This window comes from Bubalus bubalis, chromosome 5, assembly GCF_019923935.1.
Source record: "Bubalus bubalis isolate 160015118507 breed Murrah chromosome 5, NDDB_SH_1, whole genome shotgun sequence".
In the NCBI taxonomy this organism is placed as follows: Eukaryota; Metazoa; Chordata; class Mammalia; order Artiodactyla; family Bovidae; genus Bubalus; species Bubalus bubalis.
Window position 1 is genome coordinate 82,135,596 of NC_059161.1, and position 27,131 is coordinate 82,162,726.

At 40.0% G+C, this 27,131-nt stretch overlaps 1 protein-coding gene across 9 annotated transcripts in view; it reads right to left on the reverse strand.

Moving 5' to 3' along the window:
* DEUP1 (deuterosome assembly protein 1) overlaps window positions 1-27,131 on the reverse strand; it is a 141,045-nt gene that overhangs the window by 60,650 nt on the left and 53,264 nt on the right. For 7 of the 9 annotated variants that reach the window (XM_044943363.2, XM_044943366.2, XM_044943368.2 and 4 more), the window contains 3 exons: window positions 16,534-16,679; window positions 9,056-9,161; window positions 1,807-2,004 (listed from right to left, as the gene is read on the reverse strand). In XM_044943363.2, the coding sequence (XP_044799298.1) occupies window positions 1,807-2,004; window positions 9,056-9,161; window positions 16,534-16,679 (450 nt within the window). The remainder of the gene's footprint in view (window positions 1-1,806; window positions 2,005-9,055; window positions 9,162-16,533; window positions 16,680-27,131) is intronic. The other 2 variants (XM_044943365.2, XM_044943367.2) reach the window with 2 other exon arrangements.

Here is a 27,131-nt window from a genome sequence, read left to right on the forward strand (position 1 = left end):
CTAAGAGTAGCAAAGGGAGACACTTAGGCAGGCTCGTCATAAATCAGGTATTCTCATTCAGTTCTCTGATCTTCGGCAGGCCCCACTGCACCCTCCTTTCCTGATTGCTGCCAAATTAAAAACAAACTATACTGATTGATGACCCTTTCCCATTCCCAAATTCCATTTCTCACTTCTGTTTTTTTATGGTATGCAAATTATCACCAGAAAAAAATCACAATTTTAAAAACATGCTTGAATAACACTGTCCATTAAGTTTCTTCATTACCTGATTAATTTTTACATTACATACATGCAAATATGATTTTACATTAAGTTTTGTTCTTCCTGATACTCCTGCCAAATTTCCTTTTTTTTTGTGACTACTTCATTTTGTCTCCTAATTTATTTTCTCCCTAATTTCTTCTACTTGACAGTACTTAGACATGGCATCTGCCCTTTTATTTATCTAGGGCTCATTTCTACATAAAGCAGTTTCCTTAAAAAGATTTACTTTTGTAAATTATAAAATATATTCTCCTTGACAAAAGTCTAAAAATATAGAAGAGTATAAAGGTTAAAATGAAAACCATTCATAATCCAACTACCTAGATCACTGTTAACACCTGTAAAATATCATTTCCTATACAGTGTGGCCAATGCTATCATCCCATCTATGTAGTTTTCCTGTGTATTTTACAGGTTAATCACAGTTTAAGGCTTATACTAGGGCAAAGCCAGAATATTTTCTTATTTTTACAATACATAGGATTTAAATAGCCTGTTATTGACTTTTTGCATGGACTGTAGCCCACCAGGTTCCTCTGTCCATGGAATTCTCAAGGCAAGAATACTGGAGTGGGTTGCCATCCCCTTCTCCAGGGGATCTTCCCAACCCAGGGATCAAACCTGGGTCTCTCGCATTGCAGGCAGATTCTTTACCATCTGAGCCACCAGGGAAGCCCCAGTAACTGTCATAGATCTAGAAAATTATTGAATGGTGCTCTCAAAAACCATATTTGGGGTAATAATGCAGAGAAACACTACACTTTCAGTAGCAGGTCACCAATTTGATAGTGAGTACAGGATTGAGGTGGTGAAGGAAATGGCAACCCACTCCAGTATTCGCACCTGGAGAATTCCATGGACAGAGGAGCCTCGTGGACTACAGTGCATGGGGCTGCAAAGAGTCAGACACGACTAAGTGACTAAACCACCACCACCACCAAAGGATTGAGGGAATTTCAAAATAAATAGGAAAGGGAGGAAAGAAGGAAGGGAAGACTTAGAAGTCATTTGCAGTATCTGAACAGTAGAATGTTATAATCGCTGTTTTTTCCCCATGAACCATGCTATGCATTAGGTGAATATTCAGTGCATATGAGCTAATCTTCATTTCCAATATCCATTTTTCAAAATTCTAAAATAAATATATGAAATGGGAGTGAGAAATGTCCACGAAAAGCTGGAGTAAAAGCTCTTCTTAAGTTAAAAATGTTAATCGACGAGAACTAAGGAAAACAAATTCCGGAAGCAATCTGTGACTACTGCGTGCTGTTGCTGCTGGGGCGATCACATGGGTCACAAGAAAACGACAGTGTGAGATTTACAGAAATGATCTTGTGCCGCCACTTGCTTCCCTGGTTTTTGGTTGATGACACTTTGTGTTATCTCACGAGACAAGGTGTTATGTGACTCCACAAGGCATTTCTGTGCTGCTAGACTCAGAAACCGTAGAAGAAATAGAACACTTTCCGCAATCAGTAAGGAAGGTGACTCTGCACCGAACAAGGGTGACCTGGACAGGCGCTCCTGCCCCTTGCATACCTGTTGTTTCGATAGCATTTTCTCTTTTATCTCTAGCTCCATTTTTAACTGTCTTTCCAGAAGGGCAGCTTTCTTCATGACAGTTGCTATAGTGATCTCCTTCTGATGAAGCTCCTGTGTTAGGTCAGAGATTTCATTCCTCATTCTTTCCTGCTCAGAGCTATGGTACTCTTCCTCCTGATAGAGATGACTTCTTATCTGCAGCAGATATTTTCCAGAAAACAGCAACAAATCCTTCAGAAGGCAGCTGAAAGGGTTCACTGACCATGTGCTGTCTTTCTATCCTACCTTAAACTTAGGCAGACCCCACCTAACCCCCCTTTTCTGATCAATGCTGAATTAAAAAGATACTTACAATAATAATTCCTTTACTTTTTCCTTCCACTTTCAAAAGTTCTTTTTCACTTCTACTTCTTACTGTATGCAAGTCATCACCAACTACTGATACCACTTCAATGACTACTTTGACGGGAAGGTGGGGAATGTATTATCTAGCGCTTTCCCCCCAGCTTCACTGACGTATACTTGGTATACGAAAAACTGCACACAGTTCATGGATAAAATCTGGTGAGTTTGGACATAGACATAATAATCATTACAGTTGTCTTTAAAAGTTTCTCTGTGTCCCTTTGTGGTTTTATTAATAATTTTGTGTGTATGGTAAGAACACTCTTCTGCCTTTCTAACAAATCTTTATCCGCACAATACTGTAGTGCTGACTGTTGCACTGGGTTGTACAGCAGATGTGGAACTTACTCGTCTTGTGTAACTTACTTTATACCCATCAAACCACCACTCTGGGTTTGGTGCCATGGAAGAGTGTTGGCCCTACCACCCAGAGACTGACAAACCAGTTTTTAGGGGGAAAAAAGTTGGCTCAGAGAAGGGGCTTGCTCAAAGTCATAAAGCTATTAACTGGAAGGACGAGGTACAGAACTTAGGACTGTTGGCTCTAAATTCCATGCTTTTTTTGGGACTAAATTGTGCTGTACTATTTGTGACTGAACACTGTGCTTTTCAGAATCATGTTATAATAAATTTCAAACTTCATGTGTTCATGAAAAAGCATCACCCACTTTTCTTAGCCTGTGGAATCTCATATTCTTAACATTCGCTAAACCTCCCATGGTAGAAACCGCTGGGTCATCCTGGACTCCTCCCCTCCCTCACCCTCCCAAATCAAGTCAGGTAGGAAACCATGTTCCTTCTGTTTCAGCCTCTCCTAAGTCCTGCCTCTGCTCTCCATTCCTACTACCTCCGTCTTAGTTCAGCCTCCTCTCATCTTCCTAGAAATCATCTGTACTCCTGTGGACCACAGACCTCCAGGCCCCTCTGTCCATGGGATTTCCCAGGCAAGAATACTGGAGCGGGTTGCCATTTCCTTCTCCATGGGGTCTTCCCGACCCAGGGATCAAATCGGTGTCTCTTGCGTCTCCTGCATTGCAGGCAGATTCTTTACCACTGAGCCAGCTGGGAGGCCCTTAGAAATCATTCACCATTTCTAATTCACTGTCTCTGATTCTTGAGGTTCTGAGATAAAGTACATAATTACTGCTCTCAGAAAAAGAAAATCACAGTCCATCAGGGGAAGCGGGAAAATACGCAGTTACAACAGAGTGCAGCGACCAGTGCCAGCAGCACGTGGTGGGGCAGCGCTTACTCCAGCCTGTGGGTGTCAGGACAGGGTCCCAGAGGAAGAGGCCTGGGACTGACACTGGGGGACAAACGGAAGCCCGAGGGGAGAGAGAGACGGGGATGGGCTCCCAGGCAACGCGTGCAGCGAAGGAAAGGCGTCACAGGGAGGGGCACGCTCAGCGAGCCACAAGCAGCCTGACGAGGCTGGACTCGGTGCGCTGTGAGAAGTAAGGCTGGAGGTTAAGCAGGGGCCGTGCACAAAGAGATTTATATGAATTTACACCAGGGAACTTACTTTGAAAACTTTTTTTCATTTCTTCTTTAAAAATTTCAAGACATAATCTCTAAAAGATTACGAGTGTACTCTCTCTCTTCAAACGTAACCAGAATAATGTCTTAAAAATATTAACAATTCCTCAATATCATATAATACCCAGGCAGTATCAAATTTATATTTGTATCAGAGGTATGATGAATGTTTTTAAAATTTATTTGTTTGAATAGAGATTTAAATGTGGTGCACGCATGGAGACCAGCTCCTGTATTTTTAAAGCCTCTCTTTGTGCCTGCATGCATGTGTGTGTTCTCTAAATACTCTACATACATCATCTTATTTAATCCCCACCATCTCTATTTTCCAGATTAGATAGAAAAGTAATATATGTAACTGTTCATAAATCACATTCCTGGTAACAGGCAGTCTGATTACACTCTGCTGTGTAACCTGTCTGAGCAGAGCCCTGGAATGTGGTTCCCACATTGGAAAAAAGCCAGAGTGGGATGACCTAACATGGAAAATACTCAGGTCAGGAAGGCAGGTGGTCCAGCTTCAGGCTTCATACCACCAATCCCTTACCAGGATCTATTCTTTATACTAACATTTTTAGAATTTCAGAGTTGGATGTAACCTTGGAAATCACGTGGTCTAACTCCATCATTTAAAAAAAAAGTGAAAAGAAAAAAAAAAAGACTCTCAGGGAAGGAACTGGCTGGGTCTAAATTACCCAGTCGTAAGAGCAGAAGCATAGACTATGAGGCTAGAGTACAAGCGCGTTCGCCCAGCACAGTATTACACATCTCCTTTTGTCTTCCATCTCCTCTCTCCAATTTTTTTCCTTATAATTTATCTGATGAACACTGGGGTTGTTCTATAATGTGTCTCAATTTGGATTTTATGATTGCATCCCTCTGATGTAGAATACACAGAACTGTAAAAAAAAGATCTTCATGACCCAGATAACTACGATGGTGTGATCACTCACCTAGAGCCAGACATCCTAGATTGTGAAGTCAAGTGGGCCTTAGGAAGCATCACTACGAACAAAACTAGTGGAGGTAATGGAATTCCAGTTGAGCTATTTCAAATCCTAAAAGATGATGCTGTTAAAATGCTGCACTCAACATGCCAGCAAATTTGGAAAACTCAGCAGTGGCCACAGGACTGGAAAAGGTCAGTTTTCATTTCAATCCCAAAGAAAGGCAATGCAAGAATGTTCAAACTACTGCACAATTGCACTCATCTCACACACTAGCAAAGTAATGCTCAAAATTCTCCAAGCCAGGCTTCAGCAATATGTGAACAGTGAACTTTCTGATGTTCAAGCTGGTTTTAGAAAAGGCAGAGGAACCAGAAATCAAATTGCCAATATCCGTTGGATCATCAAAAAAGCTAGAGTGTTACAGAAAAACATTTACTTCTGCTTTATTGACTATGCCAAAGCCTTTGACTGTGTGGATTATAACAAACTGTGGAAAATTCTTAAAGTAATGGGAATACCAGACCACCTTACCTACCTCCTGAGAAATCTGTATGCAGGTCAAGAAGCAACAGTTAGAACCGGACAAGGAACAACAGACTGGTTTCAAATTGGTAAAGGAGTACATCAAGGCTGTATATTGTCACCCTGTTTATTTAACTTATATGCAGAGTGCATCATGTAAAATGTCATGTTGGATGAAGCACAAGCTGGAATCAAGACTGCCAGGAGAAATATCAGTAATCTCAGATACACAGATGACACCACCTTTATGGCACAAAGTGAAGAAGAAATAAAGAGCCTCTTGATGAAAGAGAATGAGGAGAGTGAAAAATTTGGCTTAAAACTCAACATTCAGAAAGCTAAGATTATGGTATCTGGTCCCATCACTTCATGGCAAATAGATAGGGAAACAATGGAAACAGTGAAAGACTTTATTTTTTGGGCTCCAAATCACTGCAGATGGTGACTGAAGCCATGAAATTAAAAGATGCTTACTCATTGGAAGAAAAGCTATGACCAACTTAGACAGTATATTAAAAAGCAGAGACATTACTTTGCTGACAAAGGTTCATCTAGTCAAAGCTATGGTTTTTCCAGTAGTCATGTATGGATGTGAGAGTTGGACTATAAAGAAAGCTGAGCACTGAAGAACTGATGCTTTGGAATTGTGGTGTTGGAGAAGACTCTTGAGAGTCCCTTGGACTGCAAGGAGATCCAACCAGTCTGTCCTAAAGGAAATTAGTCCTGAATATTCATTGGAAGGACTGATGTTGAAGCTGAAACTCCAATACTTTGACTATCTGATGCGAAGAATTGACTCCTTAGAAAAGACTCTGATGCTGAGAAGATTGAAGGCAGGAGGAGAAGGGGATGACATAGGATGAAACAGTTGGATGGCATCACTGACTCCATGGACATGAGTTTGAGCAAGCTCCAGGAGATGTTTATGGACAGGGAAGCCTGGCGTACTGCAGTCCATGGGGTCACAAAGAGTCAGACACGACTGAGCGACTGAACTGGACTGATGTAGCTTAACATGTTCTTAAAATAGTACTTCTAAAATGTGGGAAAAAATGAATATACTGTCATGAAGAAGGAGTAAGTTATTTTTTATTATTTTCACAACATTCAGATATTAAAGCATGCTATACTTCAAAACTCTTTAAATGAGCTTAATTTACCTAGCTCTAAATGACTTTTGGGTTTATTAAAAATGTCAATTTTATCACAAAATTAGTGACTAAAAATCATTCTATATTGAAAAAAGAGAAAAATAAAATACTTCCAAGAGTCATAATATATGGCTCTTGTTGGTTTTATTACAGAATGAAATGCTCTCTCCAAACACTTCCTGGAAACTATAGCTATTTATACACAATTTATTTGCTAGCTTTTCTGCACAGCAATGTATCATCTAGAGGCCTCCCAGAGCCTGTGCAGAGATTTGTGCCTGGCATTCTCTCCCTCCATATCAAAACTAGGCAGAACCAGTAGATTCCGTCTATCACTAAGCTGTATTACTCTACCTAAATCTATAAGGTTAAGAACAGTATAACTATACTTTGGGAGGCTTTAATCAACCTTTCATCATAAGGTATTCACTGGGGTCTTCAGTAAAGAATAGTTTTACAAATTATATTTTAAAATATCAGTAAAATTAGTTTCAGGAGATTATGTGAAAAACATAAGAAAAATGTTCATTAATTCATAACAACTTTTTCTACACTTAATAGTTGCCTCATAGTCAATTTTTCAGGAGATGGGACTTGTCTTTTACATTATTGTATTTCCTCAGAAATAAGCAGAATAGCACTAGTCCTGAAGTGAAGTGAAAGTCACTCAGTCATGTCTGGCTCTTTTTGAGCCCATGGACTACAGTCCATGGAATTCTCCAGGCCAGAATACTGGAGGGGGCAGCCTTCTCCAGGGTATCCTACCAACCCAGGGATCCAACCCAGGTCTCCCACATTGCAGGTGGATTCTTTACCAGCTGCACCACCAGGGATCCTACTAGATACTCAATAAATGTTTGTTGAATTTATACAAACACAGAATTTATGACCCTATACAATTATGGGAGACCTCAGCATTAATATTGATTTGGCTGCTAAATATTTCTTTCCCCTCATTGTGTTCAGGCACTGTGCTGGGCACTGGATGATAATTCAAAGCCATGCCCAGGTTTTTCCTACTTTTAATAATTGTTTAGACTATACATTAATGAATATGCTGTGTAATCCTTAAACCTAAAGAATAGGGAAGTGAGTAGCAGCCAGGATAAACTTATGGGGAAAAAAAACCCACAATGGAATTTTACTAGAGGAAGAACAGAGGTATTTTTTTGTAGGAGAGTTGAAACCCACAGGGTCTTCCATGGCAGTGTCCAGGTCTTATTCATACTCCTGTTCCCAGCTGCTGGAAAGTACTTGCTACATGTTCGGTATAACCAACAGTAACAGCAGCAAACATCTATTAGGTGCTTCCCCTGAGCTAGGGAGGCCCTGTTCTAAGCACTTTACTTGCATTATTTTCTGGATTTAAAGGAAGAGTATGAACTTACTTAAAGGAAGAGTATGAACTCTAGAGCCAGATTGCCTGGATTCAGATCTGGCCTCTGCCACTTAATAGCTATGATATTGGTGGAAATTACTGACCTTCTCTGTGGTTTCGTTTCCTTAAATATAAAAGAGGATAGTATTAGTACCTACTTTATCAGATGGGAGGGCTTCCCTGGTAGCTCAGTTGGTAAAGAATCCGCCTGCAATGCAGAAGACCCAAGTTCGATTCCTGGGTTGGGAAGATCCCCTGGAGAAGGGAATGGCTACCCACTCCAGTATTCTGGCCTGGAGAATTCCATGCACTGTTTTTCCATGGGCTTGCAAAAAGTCGGACATGACTGAGCAACTTTCACTTTATCAGACGGTTGTGAGGAATATAAGAATCAGGTTTTGCTAAGGCCTTAGAACAGCTTCTGGCACATGGCAAGAGCAATTTAACGTTAGTTGCTCAGTTGTGTCCAGCTCTTTGCAACTCCATGGACTGGGGCTCCCCAGGCTCCTCACTCCATGGGATTCTCCAGGCAAGAATCCTGGAGTGGATAGCCATTCCCTGCTTCAGGTGATCTTCCTGACCCAGGGATCGAACAGGGGTCACCTGCATTGCAGGCAGATTCTTTACCGTCTGAGCCACCAGAGAAGCCCAAGAGTTGTTTAAGTAGCAGCTAGTATTAGCTCGTTTACTCATCATGACCTTATGAAGTGAACTGAACTGAAATCAAAGTCGCTGAGTCATGTCTGACTCTTTGCAACCCCATGGACTATACAGTCCATGGAATTCTCCAGGCCAGAACACTGGAGTGGGTAGTCTTTCCCTTCTCCAGGGGATCTTCTCAACCCAGGAATCGAAGGCAGATTTCCCGCATGGCAGGCAGATTCTTTACCGGCTGAGCCGCAAGGGAAGCCCCATGACCTTATGAGGTAGGACTAATTAGCCCAGCCCCATCCTAGAAACAGGACTTTGAACAACCGGCACAGGCAGCTTCCTCGTTTATGCACCTGGCATGTGGCTGAGTGCCTGGCTGAGCTCTCACTCTTGCCATCAACTGCCTTTCACGGAGCCCGAGGCCCTCTACCTGTCATGAGCAGTGTCCCAGCAGTAGAGTGATGACCAGAAGTTTGTGTTCCCTATCACTTCACACTGAGAAGTGTCAGAATTACAGCTTGGTAGGTTATTGTCTTAGGAGAAAATACATCAACAGCAGGAGGAAGAAGGGAGTGAGAGGGAAGATTTTTTTCCCCTTTGTATTCAAAGATTTCGGATCTGCCTGGAAGAATGGAGCTCCTTATTTGCCATACCTTGTTCAACTCTTTTTCATGATCTGGTAGATCTGGGGTCACTGAAAATAGCTCTTTCCTTTTTTTTTCTGTTTCTTTAATAGATGGTGAATAAGATGATTCAAGTCTACAAATTAAAATGAATAAAAGTTAAACTTGATAAATTGTTATGATTACATTGTTAATTTAGGCCATAGTAGGCTGCAGAGACAGATTATTAATAATCTGCTGGAGACATTTCTAGTTACACACATGGAAAGTTCTAATACATTCAGGTCCCATAAGTATTTACATATTTAACTGAGTGCAAATAATAGTGTTAGTGAAAATAAAACACAGTAATTAATATGGAATTTCAATTATACATTAAAAATTGGCTGAATACTCAATTTGCACATGTAGATAAGATTTTTGGATAAGAAGAAAAAGACTGTTTCATATAATAAAATATCTTGGGAGTAAGTTTAAAAAGGGAAATACACCTGACCTGCTTCTACACTGTGGAAAGGAACTATGTCAGGATATGTCCAAGGGGAGCAACTACTCCATAAAAGTGATCCAAAATGATTAAATCTGACAGCCTGCCCAGAGAAAGCTCAAATAGTCTATTCTTCAGCTGCTCAATTTATAAAATGGAATAGCAACCACATATTGGCACTAGACAGAGAAGGCAATGGCAACCCACTCCAGTACTCTTGCCTGGAAAATCCCATGGATGGAGGAGCCTGGTAGGCTGCAGTCCATGGGGTCACTGAGGGTCGGACACAACTGAGCGACTTCACTTTCACTTTTCACTTTCATGCATTGGAGAAGGAAATGGCAACCCACTCCAGTGTTCGTACCTGGAGAATCCCAGAGACGGGGGAGCCTCGTGGGCTGCCGTCTATGGGGTCGCACAGATTTGGACATGACTGAAGCAATGCAGCAGCAGCATGGGCACTAGAGAGGAAAGGCAGGAACTAGTATGAAAAGTACAATTTCCACAGGAAATTTGGAGAACTAGAAACAGGTAATGTTCACTTCCACATCAGGGAGATTGGTAAAATAAAAAATTGTTGAAACATGAAAAATAAAGATAACCATGCTGCCAAAGAACTAAACAGACATTTCTCCAAAGAAGACATGCAGATAGCTAAAAAACACATGAAAAGATGTTCAACATCACTCATTATCAGAGAAGTGCAAATCAAAAGCACAATGAGGTACCATCTCACCCTGGTCAGAATAGCTGCTATCAAAAAGTCTACAAACAATAAGTGCTGGAGAGGGCACGGAGGAAAAGGAACCCTCTTACACTGTTGGTGGGAATGCAAACTAGTACAGCCACTATGGAGAACAGTGTGGAGATTCCTTAAAAAACTGGAATAGAACTGCCATATGACCCAGCAATCCCACTGCTGGGCATACACACCAAGGAAACCAGAATTGAAAGAGACACGTGTATGCCAATGTTCATCGCAACATTGTTTACAATAGCCAGGACATGGAAGCAACCTAGATGTCCATTGGCAGATGAATGGATAAGAAAGCTGTGGTACATATACACAATGGAATATTACTCAGCCATTAAAAAGAATGCATTTGAATCAGTTCTGATGAGGTGGATGAAACTGGAGCCTATTATACAGAGTGAAATAAGTCAGGAAGAAAAACACCAATGCAGTATACTAATGCATATCCATGGAATTTAGAAATATGGTAACAATAACCCTGTACGCGAGACAGCAAAAGACACACAGATGTATAGAACAGTCTCTTGGAATCTGTGGGAGAAGGCGAGGGTGGGATGATTTGAGAGGGTAGCGCTGAAACGTGTATATTATCATATGTGAAGCAGATCACCGGTCCAGGTTCGATGCATGAGACAGGGTGCTCTGGGCTGGTGCACTGGGATGACCCTGACAGATGGAATGGGGAGGGAGGTGGGAGTGGGGTTCTGGATGGGGAACACATGTACACCCATGACTGATTCATGTCAATGTTTGGCAAAAACCAATGCAATATTGTAAAGTAATTAGCCTCCAATTAAAATAAATTAATTACTTTAAAAAATTAAAAAAAAAAAGATAACCATGCAAGAAACGTAGCATGCTTTCCACTATTGCTGGGCTAACCTGATAGTGTCTGGGGTTTTGAGGAATGTACCTACCTGTAACTGAGCATGATTTTACATTTCCAAAGAGCTTTTAAAATAGTTCCACAAATCAGAAACTAAGCCACACATACAAACAAAACAAAATCTGAGAGACGAGAGAAATAACTAATGAAAAGATGGAAAATAAAGGGCTCTTTTAAAATGTATAAATTATACATGTATCCATTCTCCCCTATACTCCCCTCCCATTCAGGCAGAGTTCCCTGTCCTATACAGTAGGATCTTGTTGGCTATCCATTTTAATATAGCAGAGTGTATATGGATACATGTTTATGTATGGCTGAGTCCCTTTCCTGTCCACCTGAAACTATCACAATATTGTTAACTGGCTATACTCCAATATAAAACAAAAAGGTAAAAAAATAAAAGGTATAAATTAATAGTGGTATCCTTGAGGTGCATGTGTGTGGACTGGACTACTTTTTTTGGTCATCAAATATACATATTAACTCTGTAGAAAACAGAGTTTATCAGAGTATATATGCTGCTGTAAGTTGTCATCTAGGGAAAACCACTGTCAGCATTTTTGTGTATACTGTCTTTTTTGTCTATGCATATGTGTATAAACACATGTTTCCCATACAATTAGCATGTACTGCACGCACTGCTTTTCAGGCCCCTTTTGTTTCCCCTCAGTAATATATTGTGAGCATTTTATCCAGCATTCTAAAACATTAGTTTAGGGTCAATCTTAAATTTGTCTTCTTTGCTATGATTTTAAAATGGTGAAAAATGAAATTTCCTATTTTTAGTTCTTTCCAAGCAATTCAGGGAGTGGAATGCTGAACTGAATGGTAAAAACCTCATAATGATCTTATAAATTTCAGTGAGTGAGTGGAATAAACATCAAGCTTTAATGTGGACAAGTTCAAGAAGAAAATAATAATCATGTTAACATAAAGACACAAAGGAACTGTCATTTATCATGTAAGAAGGGAATGTAGGAATTATTTTTAATAACTCTCAGAACATGTCATCCCAAGATACTTCTATAAGTAAAGAAAACAAAAAGCTAACAAAATCTTGGCATTAATGAGAAAAGTTTTGAAAATAAATAGAAACACTACAATGCTACTGTTATAAAACTGTTGTGTGTTTACACTCAGTAGCCTTGGCTGCTTCACCCCAATACAACTGTAAAAAAGAAACAGAATTCCAACAACAACAACAACAACAAAACAATAAAGAGGACAGAATCATGTTCAAATGAACACAAACTAAAAGGATTAGAAATTTTCAATGGGAAAGATGAAGGCTGACAAGACTATGCCCAAAGTCTAAAATACAATAGAAGCTGTGAAAAGTTAAATACCTATTTTTCATTGAATCTCAGAATACCAGAACTGAAGACTATCCTCCAAATGAGAAAGCTGTAGTTTGGAGACCAAAATATATACCAGCTTAAATAGAAAATGTAAGCAGGCATAACAGAAGAGTTGTATTGGCCAAATATGCAAATAACTGCAAGATTTTAGATTAAATCCTATATTCAAGGAAAGTTGGCCATGTCTGGAATTAAAAATTGACTGTGTGAGATACAGCTCCAGAGAAAATACCTATAATGCTCTTCATAAACCAAAGTTAGACATGAGCTGAATGGTTTGCTATTCTTGGAAATTTCTTATGTTTATAGGAAATTTCTTAGGCATATACATTCCATATGTGAGGACATTTTTCACCAGCTCATCACACAGGAACAGTGTCTTGCACATAACATATTTCCAGTGGATTTATTAATGATCAGTGGCGATGACATATAGCATGTATATCTGACCACTCTAAAGCTCATACTGGCTAATAGGCATTCTACCACTCTTGGTTAGATAGACAAGAGGTTACTCTGGGGAATATTAATTTGCCATCTGAAGACCTCAGAGGAATGCTAGCAGGTCATACAGCTTTGAAAAAATAATGCTTCCCTTGGTGGCTCAGATAGTAAAGAACCTGCCTGCAATGCAGGAGACCCCAGTTCGATCCCTGGGTCAGGGAGATCCCCTGGAGGAAGGCATGGTAACCCACACCAGTACTCTTGCCTGGAGAATCCCATGGTCAGAGGGGCATGGTGGGCTACAGTCTATGGGGTCACAAGGAGTTGGACATGACTGAACAACTAACACTTTAAAACAATGTAATCATCTTACAATAAATATCCATCATCGTTTGGCTATTCAGTTTCTAAAGTCCTATCGATCTGGCATTAGCCTTCAGATGTGAGAAGGACTGAAGGTCTACTGAGAATTGGAACAGCAGGGAATAGTGAGAATAGTCTTATTTACAAATATAAACATTTAATAATCCTCAGCAGTGCCATTTCCTTTGTGGTTATATGGTACACAATTCCTGACTTTAAAAGAGGATAAAACATCTGCTCTAACAAAACTCTTAATGGAACTGACAAGGTGATGAGTTTGGAGGCCAAAATAAATAAAACATTTATGAGTGAAAAGTTGACGCTTAAGACCATCAACATAAAAACATTTGAAAAACATGCAGTAAATCTTATTTATAAACACTGATAATTAAATATTAGCTATATATTATTGTTCATAGTATAGAGCTAATATTTTAATTATATGAAGACCTACAAGACCTTTTAGAACTAACACCCAAAAAAGATGTCCTTTTCATTATAGGGGACTGGAATGTAAAAGTAGGAAGTCAAGAAACACCTGGAGTAACAGGCAAATTTGGCCTTGGAATACGGAATGAAGCAGGGCAAAGGCTAATAGAGTTTTGCCAAGAAAATGCACTGGTCATAGCAAACACCCTCTTCCAACAACACAAGAGAAGACGATACACATGGACATCACCAGATGGTCAACACTGAAATCAGATTGATTATATTCTTTGCAGCCAAAGATGGAGAAGCTCTATACAGTCAACAAAAACAAGACCAGGAACTGATTGTGGCTCAGATCATGAACTCCTTATTGCCAAATTCAGACTTAAATTGAAGAAAGTAGGGAAAACCACTAGACCATTCAGGTATGACCTAAATCAAATCCCTTATGATTATACAGTGGAAGTGAGAAATAGATTTAAGGGCCTAGATCTGATAGATAGAGTGCCTGATGAACTATGGAATGAGGTTCGTGACATTGTACAGGAGACAGGGATCAAGATCATCCCCATGGAAAAGATGCAAAAAAGCAAAATGGCTGTCTGGGGAGGCCTTATAAATAGCTGTGAAAAGAAGAGAAGTGAAAAGCAAAGGAGAAAAGGAAAGATATAAGCATCTGAATGCAGAGTTCCAAAGAATAGCAAGGAGAGATAAGAAAGCCTTCCTCAGTGATCCATGCAAAGAAATAGAGGAAGACAACAGAATTGGAAAGACTAGAGATCTCTTCAAAAAATCAGAGATACCAAGGGGACATTTCATGCAAAGATGGGCTCGATAAAGGACAGAAATGATATGGACCTAACAGAAGCAGAAGAGATTAAGAAGAGGTGGCAAGAATACACAGAAGAACTATACAAAAAAGATCTTCATGACCCAGATAATCACGATGGTGTGATCACTCACCTAGAGCCAGACATCCTGGAATGTGAAGTCAAGTGGGCCTTAGAAAGCATCACTATGAACAAAGCTAGTGGAGGTGATGGCATTCCAGTTGAGCTATTCCAAATCCTGAAAGATGATGCTGTGAAAGTGCTGCACTCAATATGCCAGCAAATTTGGAAAACTCAGCAGTGGCCACAGGACTGGAAAAGGTCCATTTTCTTTCCAATCCCAAAGAAAGGCAATGCCAAAGAATGCTCAAACTACCACACATTTGCACTCATCTCACATGCAAGTAAAGTAATGCTCAAAATCCTCCAGGCCAGGCTTCAGCAATACGTGAACCGTGAACTTCCTGATGTTCAAGCTGGTTTTAGAAAAGGCAGAGGAACCAGAGATCAAATTGCCAACATCCGCTGGATCATGGAAAAAGCAAGAGAGTTCCAGAAAAACATCTATTTCTGCTTTATTGACTATGCCAAAGCCTTTCACTGTGTGGATCAAATAAACTGTAGGAAATTCTGAAAGAGATGGGAATACCAGACCACCTGACCTGCCTCTTGAGAAATCTGTATGCAGGTCAGGAAGCAACAGTTAGAACTGGACATGGAACAACAGACTGGTTCCAAATAGGAAAAGGAGTTTGTCAAGGCTGTATATTGTCACCCTGCTTATTTAACTTATATGCAGAGTACATCATGAGAAACTCTGGACTGAAAGAAACACAAGCTGGAATCAAGATTGCTGGGAGAAATATCAATAACCTCAGATATGCAGATGACACCACCCTTATGGCAGAAAGTGAAGAGGAACTCAAAAGCCTCTTGATGAAAGTGAAAGTGGAGAGCGAAAAAGTTGGCTGAAAGCTCAACATTCAGAAAACGAAGATCATGGCATCTGGTCCCATCAGTTCATGGGAAATAGATGGGGAAACAGCGGAAACAGTGTCAGACTTTATTTTTTTGGGTTCCAAAATCACTGCAGATGGTGACTGCAGCCATGAAATTAAAAGACGCTTACTCCTTGGAAGGAAAGTTATGACTAACCTAGATAGCATATTCAAAAGCAGAGACATTACTTTGCCAACAAAGGTCCATCTAGTCAAGGCTATGGTTTTTCCTGTGGTCATGTATGGATGTGAGAGTTGGACTGTGAAGAAGGCTGAGCGCCGAAGAATTGATGCTTCTGAACTGTGGTATTGGAGAAGACTCTTGAGAGTCCTTTGGACTGCAAGGAGATCCAACCAGTCCATTCTGAAGGAGATCAGCCCTGGAATTTCTTTGGAGGGAATGATGCTAAAGCTGAAACTCCAGTACTTTGGCCCCCTCATGCGAAGAGTTGACTCATTGGAAAAGACTCTGATGCTGGGAGGGATTGGGGGCAGGAGGAGAAGGGGATGACAGAGGATGAGATGGCTGGATGGCATCACTGATTTGATGGACATGGGTCTGAGTGAACTCCGGGAGTTGGTGATGGACAGGGAGGCCTGGTGTGCTGCGATTCATGGGGTCGCAAACAGTCAGACACGACTGAGCGACTGAACTGAACTGAACTGATACTATTGTTCATACAATATTCTGAAGAATAAATGTTCTAAGAAAGTCTTTGACTGCATAAGTATCCATAATATCAGAACATGCTATAATATTCCAGGTAAGTAAAGACATTGATTTTGAAGATAAAATAATCACTACCTTTATTTTTTAATATCTAATATTACCTTATAATTAATAGCATAATAATACAAAACAGACTTTTAATTCCAATTTCAAACATCAAACTCTTAAAAATACTTAAGCATCATGTTTTGAACAGTTCTTCTCAGGTTGCTGAATATAAAAATACCTTTTCTTATTTTCTTGAGTACTTTGGGACTCTCCTAGTTTTAACAGTTCTCTGTGCAATTGCAATCGTTCCATTTCTATAATTCTCAAGAGATCATCACGTGACTGTAACTCACTTTTCACTTCTGAGAGTCCTGCTTCCATGGCCTAAATAAAAACATCAAAAATTTTCAATGCTTACATTTGGATATCATGATGTATGCAATACATTTTAAAATATTTAATATATATGAAGCATCCTAATTTCAAATGACCTGATACCTAGTCCTTTGCTGGCTTAATCTTACAGAATTTAATTCATTTATTCAACAAATACTTACTGAGCTCTTAACTCTGCTCAGCACTGAGGATACAGACACAGGATCTGTCCTCACAATCTCACAGTCTAGTAATAAAGACAAAGAATCATCCACATATGGCCATACTGTATGAAAGAGGGAAACATAAAAGCTTGAGTACCAATGCATAAAATTTGGATTAATGCAAATAATTGCGAATGGCCAAGAAAAACCTAATTTCAAAGCTGGCCAACAACGTGAATTATAAACTGTGGTTTATGGTTCCTTTATTGCCCAACAGTAGCCCTACTTTAGCTGATAACTAGAAATACCAGCAATCCTGTGAGCCCCATGTTTTATTTGGATAATAGCAGAGGCTTGAGCAAGTTTAGAAGCTGTTGGGAAGGATCCAGCTGGGACAGAGAAGGATTAATACTGATGCTGTCACGGTCCAGAGAAGGTGGGTGAGGTGGGTCCCAAAGCACCAGTGAAAGAGTTGCCTAATGGAGAAGAGAGTCCCGCTGCCCTTTCAACAGGAAAGAAGGAAGGAAGATGGAATGGAGACACACGCATTTGGAAGGAGGGGTAGGAGAGGGGCCATCTGTTGGCTTGTATTTTCCTTGTGAAGGACAAAGGAAATGCCAGTGGAAGGAGAGGTGGAAGTGGGCCTTGAAAACAAGGGAATTTCTGAGAGTGGAGAAGGTTCGAGATGGCCTGCAGTGAATCAGTCATCAAATCTATGGCCATTTTTCAGTTCAGTTTAGTTCAGTCGCTCAGTCGTGTCCGACTCTTTGGGACCCCACGAATCTCAGCACGCCAGGCCTCCGTCCATTGCCAACTCCAGGAGTTTACTCAAACTCATGTCCATCGAGTTGGTGATGCCATCCAGCCATCTCATCCTCTGTCATCCCCTTCTCCTCCTGCCCCCAATCCCTCCCAGCATCAGAGTCTTTTCCAATGAGTCAAATTTGTGCATCAGGTGGCCAAAGTACTGGAGTTTCAGCGTCAACATCAGTCTTTCCAATGAACACACAGGACTGAACTCCCTTAGGATGGACTGGTTGGATTCCTTGCAGTACAAGGGACTCTCAAGAGTCTTCTCCAACACCACAGTTCAAAAGCATCAATTCTTCGGCACTCAGTTTTCTTTATTGTCCAGCTCTCACATCCATATGACCACAGGAAAAACCATAGCCTTAACTAGACGGACCTTTGTTGGCAAAGTAATGTCTCTGCTTTTGAATATGCTATCTAGGTTGGTCATAACTTTCCTTCCAAGGAGTAAGTGTCTTTTAATTTCATGGCTTCAGTCACCATCTGCAGTGATTTTGGAGCCCAGAAAAATAAAGTCTGACACTGTTTCCACTGTTTCCCCATCTATTTGCCATGAAGTGATGGGACCAGATGCCATGATCTTCGTTTTCTGAATGTTGAGCTTTCAGCCAACTTTTTCATTCTCCTCTTTCACTTTCATCAAGAGGCTTTTTAGTTCTTCTTCACTTTCTGCCATAAGGGTGGTGTCATCTGCATATCTGAGGTTATTGATAGTTCTCCCAGCAATCTTGATTCTAGCTTGTGCTTCTTCCAGCCCAGTGTTTCTCATGATGTACTCTGCATATAAGTTAAATAAGCAGGGTGACAATACACAGCCTTGATGTACTCCTTTTCCTATTTGCAACCAGACTGTTGTTCCATGTCCAGTTCTAACTGTTGCTTCCTGACCTGCATATAGATTTCTCAAGGGCCAGGTCAGGTGGTCTGGTATTCCCATCTCTTGAAGAATTTTCCACAGTTTATTGTGATCCACACAGTCAAAGGCTTTGGCATAGTCAATAAAGCAGAAATACATGTTTTTCTGGAACTCTCTTGAGTTTTCCATGATCCAGCAAATGTTGGCAATTTGATCTTTGGTTCCTCTGCTATTTCTAAAACCAGCTTGAATATCTGGAAGTTCACGGTTCATGTATTGCTGAAGCCTGGCTTTTTTGAGCATTACTTTACTAGCGTGTGAGATGAGTGCAATTGTGCAGTAGTTTGAGCATTCTTTGGCATTGACTTTCTTTGGGATTGGAATGAAAACTGACCTTTTCCAGTCCTGTGGCCACTGTCGAGTTTTTCAAATTTGCTGGCATATTGAGTGCAGCACTTTCACAACATAGTCCTTCAGGATTTGGAATAGCTCAACTGGAATTCCATCACCTCCACTAGCTTTGTTCGTAGTGATGCTTTCTAAGGCCCACTTGACTTCACATTCCAGGATGTCTGGCTCTAGGTTAGTGATCACACCATCATGATTATCCTGGTCGTGAAGATCTTTTTTGTACAGTTCTTCTGTGTATTCTTGCCACCTCTTCTTAATATCTTCTGCTTCTGTTAGGTCCATACCATTTCTGTCCTTTATCGAGCCCATCTTTGCATGAAATATCCCCTTGGTAGCTCTAATTTTCTTGAAGAGATCTCTAGTCTTTCCCATTCTGTTGTTTTCCTCTATTTCTTTCCATTGATCACTGAGGAAGGCTTTCTTATCTCTCCTTGCTATTCTTCAGAACTCTGCATTCAGATGTTTATATTTTTCCTTTTCTCCTTTGCTTTTTGCTTCTCTTCTTTTCACAGCTATTTATAAGGCCTCCCCAGACAGCCATTTTGCGTTTTTGCATCTTTTCCATGGGGATGGTCTTGATCCCTGTCTCTTGTAAAATGTCACGAACCTCATTCCATAGTTCATCAGGCACTCTATCATATCTAATCCCTTAAATCTATTTCTCACTTCCACTGTATAATCATAAGGGATTTGATTCAGGTCATACCTGAATGCTTTAGTGGGTTTCCTTACTTTCTTCAATTTAAGTCTGAATTTGGCAATAAGGAGTTCATGATCTGAGCCACAGTCTGCTCCCGGTCTTGTTTTTGTTGACTGTATAGAGCTTCTCCATCTTTGGCTGCAGAGAATATAATCAGTCTGATTTCGGTGTTGATCATCTGGTAATGGTCAACAATTGTAAAAATTGCCATTTTTACAGATGAGCAAATTGAGGGCCAGGGTTGGCCCAAAGTTACACAGCTCATAAGTGGCAGATTCTGCAATGGAAAAATTCAAATCTTTTGTCTACTAGTTCAGTTAGAACATTTAAGACTCAAAAATAATTTTTTCATGAAAAATAAGTAAAACAGACCTGTAGCTTATTGGTAAAGATGAGGGCAGGGCTGCTCTTAGGGCACTGCTAATAAAGATGCTTACTCCTTGGAAGGAAAGTTATGACCAACCTAGACAGCATATTGAAAAGCAGAGACATTACTTTGGTAACAAAGGTCTTTCTAGTCAGGGCTATGGTTTTTCCTGTGGTCTTGTATGGATGTGAGAGTTGGACTATAAAGACAGCTGAGTGCCGAAGAATTGATGCTTTTGAACTGTGGTGTTGGAGAAGACTCTTGAGAGTCCCTTGAACTGCAAGGAGATCCAACCAGTCCATCCTAAAGGAGATCAGTCCTGTGTTCATTGGAGGGACTGATGTTGAAGCTGAAACTCCAATACTTTGACCCCCTGGTGCTAAGAACTGACTCATTTGAAAAGACCCTGATAGTGGGAAAGATTGAGGGCAGGAGGAGAAGGGGACGACAGAGGATGAGATGGCTGGATGGCATCACCGAATCAGTGAACATGAATCTGGGTGGACCCCAGGAGTTGGTGATGGACAGGGAGGCCTGGCGTGCTGCAGTTCATGGGGTTGCAAAGAGTTGGACACAATTGAGCGACTGAACTGAACTGAATAAAGACCATAAACAACACTATTGATATTTTCAAAAAGTTATTTAATAATTCTTTATACATCAGTAACAGATTCATTCAAATAGAATCGATATATCATAATATTCACCCACTTAAAGTGGATTTGAGCATATTCACAAGGTTGTGCAAGTATCACCACAATTTAATTCCAGAGTATTGTCATCACAAATCCATCAGCAACCATGCCTCATTTTCCTTTTCTTCTCACCCCGGGAAACCACTAATGTATATTTTGTCTCTATGGAATTACCTATTCTGCACAATTCAGACAAATAGAATCATACAATATGCGGCTTTCAAGGTTCATCCATGTTGCAGCATGTAAAGTACTTCATTTCTTTTTATTGGCTAATAATACTTAACTGTATAGATATACCATTTTGTTTGTTCATAAGCTGATAGACATTTGGATATTTCATCTTTTTAGCTATTATTAATAATGCTGTTATGAAATTCATGTATAAGCTTTCATATGGATATGTTTTCTTATTAATTCTTATCCAAAATTTCACAGCTTAGAATTATAATTGTATAGACAGTATAGGACATATGAGGTCCCATATAAACAGTTTTTTTAACCAAAGTCTTAAATATAATATATTGTTTTCCAGGAGACCTAGAGATATTCCTAGCCCCAGATATTCCAGGCTTATTTGGAAATAAGTAGGAAAATATATTCAAATAGAAGATTTAATCAAGTTCCTAACTCAAACAGTGCAGATTTTTCAGATGAGATACAATTCCAAAATAAACAAAAGAAATATGAAATAAGAGATTAGCAAATAGACAAACTTTAGGCCTAAGAAAGCATCACTACGAACAAAGCTAGTGGAGGTGATGGAATTCCAGTTGAGCTATTTCAAATCCTGAAAGATGATGCTGTGAAAGTGCTACACTCAATATGCCAGCAAATTTAGAAAACTCAGCAGTGGTCACAGGACTGGAAAAGGTCAGTTTTCATTCCAATTCCAAAGACAGGCAATGCCAAAGAATGCTCAAACTACTGCACAATTGCACTCATTTCACATGCTAGTAAAGTAATGCTCAAAATTCTCCAAGCCAGGCTTCAGCTGTGGTTATTTAACCGTGAACTTCCAGATGTTCAAGCTGGTTTTAGAAAAGGTAGAGGAACCAGATATCAAATTGCCAACATCTGCTGGATCATTGAAAAAGCAAGAGAGTTCCAGAAAAACATCTATTTCTGCTTTGTTGACTATGCCAAAGCCTTTGACTGTGTGGATCACAATAAACTGTGGAAAATTCTGAAAGAGATGGGAATCCCAGACCACCTGATCTGCCTCTTGAGAAATTTGTATGCAGGTCAGGAAGCAACAGTTAGAACTGGACATGGAACAACAGACTGGTTCCAAATAGGAAAAGGAGTACGTCAAGGCTGTATATTGTCCGCCTGCTTATTTAACTTATTTGCAGAGTACACCATGAGAAACGCTGGGCTGGAGGAAGCACAAGCTGGAATCAAGATTGCTGGGAGAAATATCAACAACCTCAGATATGCAGATGACACCATCCTTATGGCAGAAAGTGAAGAAGAACTAAAAAGCTTCTTGATGAAAGTGAAAGAGGAGTGTGAAAAAGATGGCTTAAAGCTCAACATTCAGAAAACTAAGATCATGGCATCTGGTCCCATCACTTCATGGCAAATAGATGGGGAAACAGTGGAAACAGTGGCTGACTTTATTTTGCGGGGCTCCAAAATCACTTCAGATGGTGACTGCAGCCATGAAATTAAAAGACGCTTACTCCTTGGAAGGAAAGTTATGACCAACCTAGAGAGCATATTAAAAAGCAGAGACATTACTTTGCCAACAAAGGTCCGTCTAGTCAAGGCTATGTTTTTTCCAGTGGTCATGTATGGATGTGAGAGCTGGACGATAAATAAAGCTGAGTGCTGAAAAATTGATGCTTTTGAACTGTGGTGTTGGAGAAGACTCTTGTGAGTCCCTTGGACTGCGTGGAGATCCAACCAGTCCATCTTAAAGAAGGTCAGTCCTGGGTGTTCATTGGAAGGACTGATGTTGACGCTAAAACTCCACTACTTTGGCCACCTGATGCGAACAGCTGACTCATTTGAAAAGACCCTGATGTTGGGAAAGATTGAGGGCAGGAGGATAAGGGGACGACAGAGGATGAGATGGTTGGATGGCATCACTGACTTTATGGACATGGGTTTGGGTGGACTCTGGGAGTTGGTGTTGGATAGGGAGGCCTGGTGTCCTGCAGTTCATGGGGTCACAAAGAGTCGGACACGACTGACTGACTGAACTGAACTGAAATAAACTTTATGTCGATGTCATGCATTACTTTACCCAATTTAAGAAGGTATTCTCTGGGCTCCCTGCATTGCAAATTTGCCACCAGGGAGCAATCGAACGTGAAACTGCATGTAGAGGAGTGGGCCTGCCTTCCTTGGGGAAGTGGGGTCACAAGAGGGCTCTCACTCCAGACCAGCAAAATGTAGTATCACCATGGGTGAGAACTGACAAAAATTCTATAAAATATGATAATAATGAGTCTATTTATTTACTGTCATTAGACAATAATACCTAAAAGCATCACATTTGGAGATATCATTAAGGGATAAAAGGCTTATTTGTGATCCAGAGACACAGATAAGAGAAGTTAAAACTGATACTTACAATAAATAATGATTCGACACGTTTTTCTAACACATAGGAATGTATGAAAGTTTTTAATTGACAGCCTTATGTAAATTTACTATAGAGTATAAGAAAAGAAGCTTTACTGATATTGATAAATTGAGTTACTTTTTTGACTTATGTAATATCCCTTTGAATTCAAAGTCAATAGTACTGGGTTGACACAAGAATTAGGGATTTAACTTAGATGTAGTTTTAAAATTAGCATGCTTTTGTATAAAAAGTCAAATCAATTATTTGCCAATGTGGATGCAAATATTCAGGAAAATGATTCTTTGGTACTTGATTTAGTTATTGGAACACTGTCAAGTTTACTTGGAACAACTTGTGTGTGTATGCAAGTCTAAAATTTTACCTGTAAATTTTATAAAATCTGAATACAGATGAGGTATCCCGGTGATACTTAACATCCAAATTGAGATGTGCTGCAAGTGTAACATATACACTGGATTTTGAAGGCTAATTAAGAAAAGAAATGTAAAATATCTCATTAATAATTTTTTGATATTGATTTTATGTTGAAATGACAACACTTTGGATATGTGTTGTGCTGAATAAAATTTATTACTATTATATATTAATTTTACCCATTTCTTATGAGGTTTTTTAATGTGGCTACTGCTGCTGCTAAGTCGCTTCAGTCATGCCCGACTCTGTGCGACCCCACAGACGGCAACCCACCAGGCTCCCCTGTCCCTGGGATTCTCCAGGCAAGAACGCTGGAGTGGGTTGCCATTTCCTTCTCCAATGCATGAAAGTGAAAAGTGAAAGTGAAGTTGCTCAGTCGTGTCTGACTCTTAGCGACCCCATGGACTGCAGCCCACCAGGCTCCTCCATCCATAAGATTCTCCAGGCAAGAGTACTGGAGTGGGTTGCCATTTCCTTCTCCAATGCATGAAAGTGAAAAGTGAAAGTGAAGTCGCTTAGTCGTGTCCGACTCCTAGCGACCCCATGGACTGCAGCCCACCAGGCTCCTCCGTCCATGGGATTTTCCAGGCAGGAGTCCTGGAGTTGGGTGCCACTGCCTTCTCCTAGTAAAGTTTAAGTTACATTTGTGTATTATATTTCTACAGGACTGTGCAGCTCTAATACCTTAATGACACATTAACAAGCAAACAAAGAAAGGTCATATTTTTTGGCATAGATATTAGAAAAAATACAGAACAATTTATTTCTGTCATTGACTACCAGTGGGAAATATTATACACTTTCAAAATGTGAGTGTAGCGCAGCACAGAAAATAAATACATGTAATGGAATAGATGTGTCTGCTGACACATTTCAAGGTTGTAGAAAGACAAGTGAGAAGATGTGATTCTGTGGAAATTCAGATGCAGCTGGCATTAAAGTGTGTTGTAAACGAAAGAGAATTTTATATACAGTAAGTGACGGTAGTGCGGGCTGAAACGCTTCTCTTTTTAAATGTATGTGCAAGATGTGGAGCACTAACATATGACAGTTTTGCAAAAAGAGACGAGAAACTTGTTTCTAAAAACATGCACTGGTTATAGTGATCATTCACCTCTAATTATTCCCATTTGGTAAATCATAATTTTTGTAAAACAAGTTTAAGGCCCATCTGTTTAGTTATAAAATTTTTAGACATCTTGAAGGTTTTGAAGCAAATTATTTCTCAAAAGTCTTTTCATTAGAACTATAACACTTTTTGGTGTGTGAAACTTAATCCAGAATAATTTGAATGGCTTTTTTTAAACAAGTGAATCCCTTGTAAAGTATAAAATGGAGATGTTTAAATTTACTAATGCTCTTAGATCCAAGGATAAATAAATTAGTTTTTACATGAACAAAAATCTGTAAAACTAATTTTGGGAAACTTTCTCATAGACATTGGTGGATTATAAATAAATAAAATCCAGTCACAGTAAAATTTATCATTAACTCTGGAAAACATCACAAGTACACTTAGAGAATTACTGGTGAAGTCTATGAGAAAAATAACATTTCAAAATTTAAAGCAAGGTTTCTCAGCCTCAGCAAAATTTACAATTTGGTCTGTATAATTCTTTGTTGTGGGGTTTGTCTTGTGCATTGTGAGATTGTTTTAGATGTTTAGCAGCAACCCAAACCTCTACCCACTAAATGCCAATAACACCCCTCTTCTCTGTAGTGATAACCAAAGATTGTACTGTGGAGCACTAACATATGACAAGTATTGCCAAGTGTCACTGGGGAAGCAAAATCACCTCAGTAGAGAATCACTGATTTAAAGGAACATCAGCTTCCCTGGTGGCTCATGGCTGAGATGCTTAAGAATCTTCCTGCAATGCAGGAGACCTGGGTTCGATCCCAGGGTCAGGAAGATCCCCTGGAGAAGGGAATGGCAACCCATTCCAGTATTCTTGTCTGGAGAATCCCATGGACAGAGGAGCCTGGCGGGCTAAAGTCCATGGGATCTCAAAGAGGCAAACAGGACTGAGCAACTAACACCTTTCTTTCAGAACAGTTAGGTAATTAAGATAGTTATATTTATAAACTTTAGTATAAGTATCAATCAAAATATTTTATAATTATATTGACTTCTATGAGTAGCTGGGTTTTTATTCTGTTGGTATATATTTAGGAATGTTAATAAATTAAGTACATTAATAAATATTTATAAGGAAAAGTCAAAGTGGGTGACATGAACTTTCATTTTTTAAAAAATTTTATTATTGGAATATAATTGCTTTACAAGGCTGTTAGTTTCTGCCGTATAACAACATGAATCAGCTATATGTATACTAGAGCCCTTCCCTCTTGAGCCTCTCTCCCAACCACCCCCATCCCATCCGTCCAGATCATCATAGCACCAAGCTGAGCTCCCTGAGCTACACAGCAGCTTCCCACCAGCTGTTTATCTTACACGTGGTACTGTATATACGGCAACATTCCTCTCCCAGTTTATCCCACCCTCCCTTTCCCCTGCGGGGTCCAGGAGTTCGTTCTCTACATCTGTGTCTCTATTCCTGCTAACGTGGACCTTCCTTAGCCCAGACAACCTACAGAGCCTTCTCAGGAGTACAGGCAAGCTCCCCATTCCCACTCTGCAAGTCTGTAAAGATCTTGGGTGAGGGATGAGTCATATCGTGGATTAGAAGGGTCAATCAATATGACAATCGTGCTAAAGGATGGATACCATGGCGTTGCCCATCAGGAGGTTCACGTCCTCTACCTTCTGGCGATGCGTTCACTCTCAGGCTGCACTTTCTCACTTGTGCACAGGAACCCGAGTGTGACAGGGTGAGCAGCACAGGCTTACGGTGCTCACACAGAGAGAGCAGGGGTTGTGATCTGGACCGGCAATGTTAATTTATCAATGCTTCTCAATGCACACACTTCCTCCATTTGCAGCCTTCTTTCTTTTAACAAGATTCTCCAGTGTACTTCTTGGAAAAGTATAAAAGATGAAGTTCTGAGAAGGAGAAAAGTGGGGTTGATGAAGGAAAGCATTACAGAGAAAGTCAGTCACGCTGCCATGAAAGGGGAACAGAACCTCTTCCTAGAACACTGGGCAGGAATACAGATTTCTATTCCGCATGTGAGCCAAGAACCAAAAGCTGAATCTCCGTCTATAAAAGACAATGTTCTTGGGCTGTAATAAGTCCAAACAGAACTCTTTTGGGGGAGATTAAAAGGAATTAGTGTTCTTGAAGAATCAGGATCTCACTAAAAGGTAGAACCAAGCTTCATAACTAGAGCTACAGAAGAAATATGTTTCAGGCAAACCAACAAAAACAGAACAAAATAGGTCAGAGCAGAAAACAGATTCCTAGAGACCAGAGCCAAAAAGACCTCAAGAAGGGGCAAAGAGAAGTCTTCAGTCTGAGAACAAGGGAGAATACTCAGGTAATACCCA